Source organism: Macaca mulatta, chromosome 7 (genome assembly GCF_049350105.2).
Source record: "Macaca mulatta isolate MMU2019108-1 chromosome 7, T2T-MMU8v2.0, whole genome shotgun sequence".
NCBI lineage: Eukaryota > Metazoa > Chordata > Mammalia > Primates > Cercopithecidae > Macaca > Macaca mulatta.
This window is the reverse complement of record NC_133412.1, coordinates 140,543,405-140,554,260: the sequence shown is the minus strand read 5'-3', so window position 1 is coordinate 140,554,260 and position 10,856 is coordinate 140,543,405. Positions and strand designations below refer to the sequence as shown.

The following is a 10,856-nucleotide window of genomic DNA, read 5'->3' as shown; positions in this document are numbered from 1 at the left end:
CATACATAGCTTTTCTATGAAAAATGGGCATTTAGAGATGCAGAGTAAGAGTGCTCTGAAGGACAGAAAAAGATGTAAACGGGGAAGGTTTATATCAAGACATTAAATTTTGGTTTTAAAATGAACATAAGCTGAGACAAATAGGTACCAAGAAACTTCACCGGTTGGGAGGTTAATCTGTAGTGAAAAGTCTGTATCATACAATACTTTTTAAGAACATTTTTATTCCTTTCAAGTTTATACAGTAATCTGGCACAAGCTATTGCCAGCATTCTTGCCAAGTACAAATGCTTGGACCTCCCCTTAATCAACAGATAAAATACATAACTTACATTTAAGGGGAGTGGATACTTCAAAGTGCTTAAGTAAAAATTTGTCCTCTTAAATAGTTCGAACTGTCTCTTGTTAATCGTGTCTAAAACATTGACCTGAATAATGAGAAATCCCAAGCTAATGTTTTACTTATTCCTTATATGGTAAGAGACTACCTTTTAAAGCACCATTTTCCATTTGGCATTTCACCAAGGTCTAATGCCCTTGGAATTAGTTTTTTTGTTTTGCCTTTTGAATATCGATAGGTGTTTATCTGAATTAAACTACATTTAGTTTGATGGCTTCCTGCCTCCAAATTGGCACGTGTGCCTCACTTTGTATGGGAGCTATCAGGATCTCCATAGGTTGCAAAGTAGATGACCATTACCTTGGGGTTGGGGCAAATCAGTGAACAAGTCTCGGCAAGGTAGTGGCATTTGTATTTTTAAAAAAATCTCCAGGCATTTTGTTCTTGGTGTAAAAGTAGAATGGCTGGAGTATGGCAGCTGAGTAATAACTGTTCTGCTTACCATGATGTAGTGCTTAGCATGTCTCTATGGATCTATCTTTGAACATTATTCACTTAAGAACTGGCTTGTCTTGTTTTGCTATAACTGATATGAAAAATGGTTTGGGTGGGGTATGGTGGCTCATACTCTTATAGAGGCAGAGGCAGGAGGACAGCTTGAGCCCAGGATTTCGAGACCTGCCTGGGCAATATAACACCATTTGCCAAAAGAAAAAAAAAAAAAAAAAAAGAAAGAAAGAATAAAAACTGGTTTGAATATTCGTATTTCCTCCTGGCCATTACTCATTCTCAATTAATTTATGTATAAATGAGACCCAAACTATCACTAATTTTCAGCTATATTAATTGATAGCCACTTGACATCAATGAAAGGTACAGTGGGGAGTAGATGAAATCGTATTTTTAATGAAAAGGCTTTGATGGGAGATTCAAGACTTTTGGCTTTTTTTTTTTTTTGAGACAGCGTCTTGATCTGTCACCCAGGCTGGAGTGCACTGGAGTGATCACAGCTCACCGGCCTCAAGTGACCCTCCTGCCTTGGCCCCTTAAGTGCCGGGGTTACAGGCATGAGCCACTGTGCCTGGCAGAAAGTCAAGATTTGGATAAACTTACTTCTTTGCCAAGCCTGTTCTTCAAGTTATTCAGAACTGGGTGTATAACTTGTCCTCATATTTATCTTGTCCCTGCTTTTAGGTTAGCAAGGTGTATGCACGCTTTAAGTTTTGTTTGTTCTTTTCCTCATGGTATCAGTGAAATACTGATCTATTCTCTGGCTAGGGTCAATTTACAAAATTGTCATGGAACTGAGCAAAAGGCCCACGTGGGATAAAAATCACCATCGATGCCACCAGTATTTTTCAAGTTATGGCTTTTGAAGTAAAACAAATTTCAGTAAAAAATTCAAAAAAAAAAAATTCCTCTGTGTACAACAAAGGAGCACCTGTTATATTTTGAATGCATTCTTCATGTTGCCAGCTTTCTAAACTTGTTTTTTTGATGCCTCAACAGACAGAAGTGAAAATTATGTACCACTAAGTACATCCAGGTTCTCCTCTACATATTCCCAATGTGGAATGCTGGCTAGCAATCATGGCACTCTCTCAGAAACCAGCCGTTGGAAGTTAAAACTTTTGGATTTCAAAAGCTAGTACAGGCTGCTAAATTTAACAAAGGAGCAAACCTTCATAAATGGTACAAACTATCTGCCCAACACACTCTTCTATTTTCCAGACCCTTTAATACTGAGTAGTCTAGTCTTGGATTGACTATGGTGGGTTAGGTCTAATCTAAGTATCTTAATAGCTATATAGGGATAATGAATAAAATTAAATACAACTGGTACCTCAAGTATCGTAACAGAATAAATTTATGAAGACAAGCAGACCAAAGCAACTGAAGATTTTTCACACCGGACTAAATGTAGCTGTAACTTCAAATAATGTGTTACCTATGAAACTTATTATGTACAAATTAATTCTTGAAGACAGAAATGGAAACATGTAAAAAAAAAAAACCAAAAAAACCAACAACAGTAAGTGTTCAAACAGATCCCTGTTTTGTTATAAAGAACTGGAGCTCTAGGTGGCACCTAGTAGATATCACGAATAAAAATCAAAAATTGGGTGATGATACTCCAACTAAAAAACGCAGCTGCTTTTTAAATTTTAAAAACATACTTTACCACCCTAAATTATAAACTCAAGGCAAGTAGCTTATTATACCAATAAGGACTTGGTGTGATAAATTCCCTCACACAAGTTGTCATCAATCTCGAATAGATAAAAGGCACAGAACCAATTTAATTCTTCCATTGCATTTTAAGGCTTTGTCCCGCTAAGGGTCAACTTGCACTGTGGTTACATTTATTTTCTCTAAACTCTTCTTTTGAAAGGATCTGTTATAGAGATCCTTTATTCACCTGCTCCTACAGTTCCACGTCAAGACTAAAATAAGGATAAAAGAATTAGGGTCTTAGTATTCAAAATGCTTTTAACTGGTGACAAGAAGGAAGAAGCCTATAGTTAAATATCCCAGAAATTTATTTGATGTTTGTTTGAATACATTTTATATAGAAAGATTGGGATTGTTTGCTTTGGATGCCCCTGGTAAATCTCGTGAGGCATTGAACTAGAAAGGGGTGCCAATCTGGAGACATCAGAAATGGAAATCACAAGCCCAATTTTAGAACTATTGTTAAAGATTTGTCTCTAGTGAAATGAGGCCACTCCCTTAAAAATGCTCAAAGTGTTGGAGCTACTGTGTGACAACAGCTGACATTTAGGAGGGCATTTCATGTTCCGATCTGTTAGAACATTTAAATACTTAGAAATAAAAAATATTCAGCTTTGAAGTTTTCAATACTGGAAAACTTTCAAGTCTAGGATTTGCAGCCAGGAAGGGCTGCTCTGTGTTCCTTAAATTGGACTCTGTTTCCCACAAAGTTAATCTTCAGCTTTGGCTTCCATTTCTTCTGCATCATCATCTCCATCCACTTCGGCATTTTCTCTTTCAAGCCTCTCCATCTGCCTCGCAAGTTCAGTCTCATCTGTATCTGTGACCACTTTGGGCTGTGGAAGCAGAGTATTATAATTTCAAACTGAAGTAGTAAATACTATACAAATTTAATTTCAATACTATTACTGCCTAATGTTTTCTCTCTTTAACACTTTTCTAACAACTCTATCATAATATCTGTTTACTTTTGAGTGACGTTACTAATAAATTCCATTACATAAATAATAGGTGAAACTTATGAGAATAGTATAGAAAAAGGATGTATGTATTAAAATGGAAAATTATTTTCTCTCATTTTTATAAGCTAAAACTGAAAACATGAAATAACCCCAGTGGCTGTATCTTTCAAGACCACAAATAGATGTCCTGTTAAAAAAAACCATCTTCCAGGCTCAAACTACTACTTACTAGCTTACTAGTCCTTTCCATAGAAGGAACCATTATATAACACACACACACACACGTTTCTTTCTTGTTGGACAAGGAAAAGACAGGAGACAACTTTTTTTCCCCAATTGTGAGATCAAATTTTAGATACGCCACATCCAAATTCAAACAATAAAAAAACTTCTCATTTATATTGTTTATTCCCTTCCTCCTGGCTGGGGGTGGGGGGTGACCCCTAACACCATTAGTGATCAAAGGCCTGAATGACCATCCTACAATATGACATTCCAAGGCTGACAGCTCTTATTTACCTACAAGAACTCCTTTTAGAAACCTCCTGAGTCATTATTAAAAATGAATCTATTGATCTCACCTCCATTTGAACATTGAACACACCCCTCTTTTCCTCAATCTTTTCTTTGATAACAGCCATAGCTTGACTGAGGACAGAAAGGCCTTCTGTTCTCTCCAGGGTTGTCGTAGTCATTACATACCGAGGAGGAGCTATTAGATTAATCTAAAAGAGAAAGACAGAAATTCAATTATGAATGTACCTATAGAACCCACAACTATTAGGATGCTTGAGATTTTATTAATCTGCTGTGTTAACAAATCACCCCAAAATGTAATTGCCAATTCTATAGGACAGAAATTTAGGGTCCTACAGAATTGGCAATTATGTTTTGGGGTGATCTGTTAATGTAGCAAAAGCAAATCAATACAGGGATCTAATGCAGTATAAACAGTCCACTGCAATACTGAATACAAAGAATTATCATTTCTGGGTTACATTTGGTGGCTAAATTAACTGCAGTTATCATTAGTATAATGGATAATTTGTCTCTGAATTAAACTGATGGAAGAATCCTTCTACGAGATTCTGAGTTACAGTCATCCAGTTAATTTTATCACTAATGAAAGATTCTGATCAAACCTCATAAAATTTGTATGTGTACAGATAGAAGAAAGTGTTACTCTTTTTTACAGTACTATCAGTATTTTGGGCACAGCAACCCTTTATTGTAAAGGAGGTTTGGCATCTCTGGCTTTCTACCAATAGGAATCTCCATCCACTGTGATAGTAACAGTAGAAACCAAAAAAGCCTAAACATAAATCACAAATACCTAGAAATATTACCAAGAACCACTGCTCAATTTTAAGAGCAAAAAAACCCACTTTTGTTATGAAACGTGATTAAAAAAAAAATCGAAACAAAGATCAAAGATCCTATTTGGTTTAGGTGGGCATTTCAGTCGGAAGGGAGACAACTGACAACTCACCTTAATGGGCATGTTTTCTGTAGAACAATTCAAACCTGCTCTTAGGGCTTCTTTTACAGCATCAATGCCTTCATAACCATAACAAGCCACTTCAATATCTACAATTACAAAAGTTCAAAAGTTGATACCAAAAAATGCAAAAAATACTTAAAAGTTTAAAGGAAATCAAACATGTGGCAGATATACTAGTATTCAAATACCCTGAATCCAACCTCTCTATACTGCAGTTCCTTATTTATAAAATGGAGGGAAGGAGGAGTGTGGTAAAGATGGAATGTTAACAGTAACTGCAATTTATCTAAAACGGTTCAGAAATTGTATTACCCTTTGACTAAGAAATTCTACTTTTAGGAATCTGTCTTGAAGAACATTTGTGTAAATGGGTACGTATGTATAATATAAGGGTGCTAATTTGTAGCTTTTTTCTTGTAACGTGAGAAAACTGGCACGACCTACATGTTCATCAAGAGGGGACTGGTTTATGTTAAGGTTTATCTGTTCTATGAAACATTACCTAGCATAAGAAAGAATGAGAAAGATTCCTATGTTCTGCAATGGAAGGGTACCTATGATACACTGGGTGGAAAAGGCTAGTTGGGAGAAAATTCTGCATGGTATGTCCCATCTTTGTAAACATTTGGAATATTTTAAAGTATGTACTAAAACAAAACAATCAAACCCCTCTTTTTAAAAAAAGGGCTACCTTTAGGTTAGCTGAACTCACAAGACTGTTTCTACTTGTGTCAATATATAAATTTTATGATTCAGAAGCCAAAATAATTTCTTAAGCTTCTGTTATAAAAAACAAACATTTAGAAAAATTTATAGATGTTGATGTAGCAACATATACTTTGGTAAGTCTCATTATTTAATAGCTTTTTTGATGCATGCAAAATATTGTAAAAATCATCTAGAAAATCATTTACCTGCTCGAATTTTGACAGCCTGTGGGGTTAAGCGCCTATTAATATTATTAATGAGTACTTCCCGTTCATCTTCATTCAAATCTAAACTATCCAAAATAGATGGGTCTCTGGTCAAAAACATAAATAAATAACAAAAGGTCAAGGTTATATTACTGATAAATGTGAAACCAAACACCATGGAACAATGCATACAATAGTTAAGCACAGGCTGTAGTGTCACAACTAGAATTCAAATCTTAGCTTTGCACTTATACCCCAACTGGTTATTAGTGAAATCAACATTTTAGTGATCTGACTAGAACAAGCAATTTAATGCCTAACACATCTAATATTCTACTATAATTGATTACTTCCATGCAATTAGCTGTCCCTGCCTCAAGGAGTTTATTATCTAGCTTGAATAGAAAAAAAAACATGGAAAAATTTTTAAATGTAACAGTACGTCTGTGGGCATCAGGAGAGGAAGGTATTACTTCCAGTTAATGAGGTCAGGAAGGGCTTCATGCAAAAAGTAGCATTTCATCTGACCTTCCTAAGTGCCACAGGACAGGGACCAGGGTCTTATTAACTGGTATGTTTGCTGAATGAGTGAAGAGATGAAAATATGAAATAAGACTAAAAGAGGAGTAGCACTGTAAAAAGTAAGGTAGAGCTATTGTAAAAACGTTATGATACACAAGGCTGGGCACCAGTGGCTCATGCCTGTAATCCCAGCACTTTGGGAGGCTGAGGCAGGAGGATCACAGAGACCAGGAGTTCATAGACCAGTCTAGGCAACATAGCAAGACCTCTATCTCTATTAAAAAGAAAAAAAGAAAGTTACGTCATATAAAAAAGGAATAGCATGAGGAAGCTTCAGGCTTAATAAGCAAGGGGTCTTGTTAGGAATAAAAGGCAAGAGAATTTGGGTAGAGGGAACTTTTACTCAGCTAACAAAGTAACAAGAAGACAAACCAACATAAATGTCTATGAAACAAGATGACAAATAGAAAATGGGCAAATGAGGTGAACAGATGTTTCATAGAAGAAATACAAATGGTCAATAAACATGAAAAACTGTTGACCTCTCCAACAATCAGGAGTAAGCAAATCAGAAGATACTACTGTGAATTCATTAGATTAGAAAAACGAGAAAAAAAAAATCAGATATATACGAAATTGTGGCAAGGATGAGGGGAAATAGGAATACTTATACAAATGCTAGAGGGAATATAAATTGTAGAATCAATCTGAAGAATAATTTGGTGAAACCAAGTCAGTTTAAAGATATATAATCAATCCTATGACCCAACAATTCCACTCCTAGGCATATATATTAGAAACTCTGAAACAACTACATATAGAGACACATACGGTATTCATCACAGCCCTGTTTGACAAATGGGACAAAAGGGAAAATTACCTAAACAACTCTAATAGAAACAGATAAAGAATATTCTCACAATGAAATACTATACAGAGATTAATATGGATCAAGTATACACCTATCAATGTGGGGGAATCCTGCTTAGTAACAGCCTTATATGTAAAAATGCAAGCTACAAAAAGATACAATAGGTTACATTTTAAATAACGAATATAGACACATATATGTAGTAAAACAATAAAAAATGATATTGACACATAATAATTTCAGAATAGTGGTTATCACTGATAAGTGAGGAAAGTAAGTCTGGAAAGGTAAAACATTGTTTCCAACTATGTGAGAAAATTTTATGTAATTAAAAAAAAATGCAAAGAACTAGCATTAGTTAAATCTGGACAGTCCCTACATGAATGAAGAAAAGAGTGCTAAGGAAAAGGGAGTAACACATGCCAAGGCTTAGTGGTAACAAGGGGTTGCTGGAGCTAGAAGTTAAAGAGGTAACTAAAGAGGCCAGATGATGACAGTTGAGAGAAATTAAGAAATGTACTGAGGACTGCAGGACAGAAATATAAAGTTGTGTTTAATAGCTAATAGTGCAAACTCTGCTGGAGCCAGAATGCATGCGTTTGAATACTGCCTGGCTCTATGATTTGTTAGCTGTGTGACCTCGAACAAATTACTTAATCTCAGCTTCAATTTCTTCAACTGTAAGAAAAGGATAATAGCATTTATACCATACGTTGTTAGAATTATATAAATGTTAGTTATTATTACTATTTCCACCTTTTCTACCACGTGATATACCAAAAAAAAAAAAATTAAATAAATAAAAAAAATAAATAAATAAAAAGTCACATGAGAATAAACTTGAAGCGATTTGGAACCCCAGATGATTTGGCTTGCTGGGGGACTCTTAACGGTCCTGGGTCCTACTTATTCTCTTTTTTTCTCCCCTCTACCCCTTAACGTTTAGGAAGGAGTGGGAGGTAAAGAGACAGCAAGTGTAGAGAACTGAAAGAGTCTGGCTTTTTTTTTTTTTTTAAAGAGACAAGGTCTCACTCTGTCATCCAGGCTAGAGTGCAGTGGTGCAATCATAAATCACAGCTCACAGAAACCTCAAATCACTGGACTCAAGTGATCCTCCTGCCTCAGCCTCCCAAGTTGCTGGGACTACAGGCACATGCTACTACACCTGGCTACTTTTAATTTTTTTTTTTTTTAGAGATGGCGGTCTTGCTATGCTGCCCAGGATGGTCTCCAACTCCTGGCCTCAAGCAATCCTCCCACCTCAGCCTCCATAGTGCTGGGATTACAGGCATGAGCCACCACGCACAGCCAAGTGTGGCTGTTAAAAGCAGAGGACGCAGTGTTTGCTCCAACAGAAAGTACAGGAAAAGTTGAGAAGTGTGTTTTATAGTATAAATGGAAGAAACCAGATATATTTTTATGCTGATGGAGCAAAACCAATAAAGGGAAAGGTGACCCAAGAGAAAAAGTGACTGATAGAGATCTCTGAGCAATGGCTGGGCACAGGTGGCAAGATTAGTTTGAGAGCAAGGACACAAATTCCAGTGGCAGCAGCATAGGAAGAAATGACAGGTGGGACGGAGATATGTAAGTTTGTTGAGATAGTGGAAAAGTAGTTCTTGTGCAATGGTTTCTATTTTCTTTATAAAATAAAACAGGTAGTGAGCATACCAGCCAAGAGGCAGGGAACAGGGATAGAGTGGTTTTCCGAGGAAGAACATGGAAAAGCTCTAAAATAGCCACTATAGAAGAACTGACCAGGAGCAGAGAGAATGTGGAATAGCTGAGGCTGGAGACCATGAATATGCAGTGGACCAACCTGCAAGACTGTGATTTTTCCTAGCAGCACTCTACAAGTACAGAGAAGGCCGGAACATCGATCCAAGGCTGGATGTATCAGAAGGAAAAACAGGGCAAAAGCTCATAATAATGGCAAGAAAGTCGTTGAAATGATGGATCATGGTGTGCCTATGTTGGATAAGAAAGAGAAGGCAGGAAATGGTGAAAAGACAGGGAGAAAAAAGGTTTGGAATCAGAGCCTAACATACAGAATTAAGATGACAAATAATAGGACCAACTGAGAGCTAGATGAATAGGAGGCTGGGGCAAAAGAACAGAAAGTGGGAATTAAAGATTTTAGTGGCAGAGCAAATCCTGGTGATAGTAAGGCCCAGGCTAAGGCTACATGGAAGACTGGGTCAAGTGGTGTGGGCTGAAAGTCAAAGGAGAGTCAAAAGAGGTAGAGCAAACAAGAGGTTATAGTTTTTGGTGACACATGCTCTTTAGTCCTATAGCCACTTAGGACAATAACCAGGAAAGGAAAATTTTTGAGATAAACCATATATTTTATGAATCTACATAACTATGATACATAAAACTACACAGACTTGACCATATAGGATTGGCCCATTTATTGGCCAACACAAAATATTTTAATCTAAAATTGGCAAGTACTTTATACATGGATGCTGTGCTGTTAAATATCAGGTTAAGAGTTGTGATAGCAAGGTAGAAGGAGAGTCAAGAAGGCATTCTTACGAGACTGCATGCTTAAATGCATCATAGGCACCATATCCAGGTCTCTTGTACTTGTCATCAAAGACCCAGGCAGTCCTCTGGAATAGGCTTTCCAGCTGCTCATCCTTGGTGTATTCTAACACCTCAGCAACATGACGAAGAATGCTATAAACCTAGAAATAAAATGAAAAGCTTAATAATTCAAAGATAAGGGATCTATAAAAAATAAATATTTTTACATTTTAATAAATAACATAATTTTACTACAATAATTCCTTAACAACAAAAGATCTCCATATAAGTTCTTTCTCCATAGGGAAATATTCACTTTAAATGGGTATAAAAAGTAGAGACAGTATACAATTTAGGGTCCTAAGACCTGGATCAAGTCTTGACAATAACACAGTATCTCTGAACTTGTTTCCTCCTCTGGAAAAAGAAGATACTAGTATCTCTCCTTACTACAGAGAGTGCTCGCATAGATCAAATATACAGAAACCACACACTATAAATGGAAAACTATTATACAAATACAAGTTGTTGTTATTACTTCATGAGGACAGAATCAGGATTAAAAGCTCTTTTTTTTTTTTGCTGTAATCTTACCCACCTGCCAAACTTTTTCTTACCTCCTAAAATTAACATAGGGTGCAGAGAAAAAGTATTAAAAAGGTCTTCATCATAGTTACACATAAAAATTGAGTGAGAAAAGATACTGACATTGAATAAGTCTTCCATTTTAACATCTCGATAAGATCTATTAACACACTCATTTTAATAATATCCTAAGGAGACAAAAAAATATGGAATTTTCCCAGAAAAGTGCTTCTCAAAAGTTAGTGGGACCTGAGAGTCTGTATTTCTAAAAAATATGTGATGCCAATGCTCTTAGTTCAGAGACTACATTCTAAGTGGTAAGGTCCTAGAGTTTATTAAGAAGAGATTTTACTGACAGTGTTTTCAAATGTGTAAACCACACTGCATAACTGTAAATACA

The 10,856-nt window shown here is 36.1% G+C and overlaps 1 protein-coding gene across 4 annotated transcripts in view; it reads right to left on the bottom strand.

Annotated features, from left to right (window-relative positions):
• Positions 1-2,189: 2,189 nt before the first annotated feature.
• The window catches only part of EIF2S1 (eukaryotic translation initiation factor 2 subunit alpha), a 34,556-nt gene continuing 25,889 nt past the window's right edge, over positions 2,190-10,856 (bottom strand). For 2 of the 4 annotated variants that reach the window (XM_077938304.1, XM_077938303.1), the window contains exons 4-8: positions 9,881-10,032; positions 5,950-6,056; positions 5,024-5,121; positions 4,116-4,259; positions 2,190-3,408 (exon numbers count right to left, since the gene is read on the bottom strand). In XM_077938304.1, the coding sequence (XP_077794430.1) occupies positions 3,283-3,408; positions 4,116-4,259; positions 5,024-5,121; positions 5,950-6,056; positions 9,881-10,032 (627 nt within the window). In that variant the 3' untranslated portion in view covers positions 2,190-3,282. 4 annotated transcript variants of the gene reach the window in all.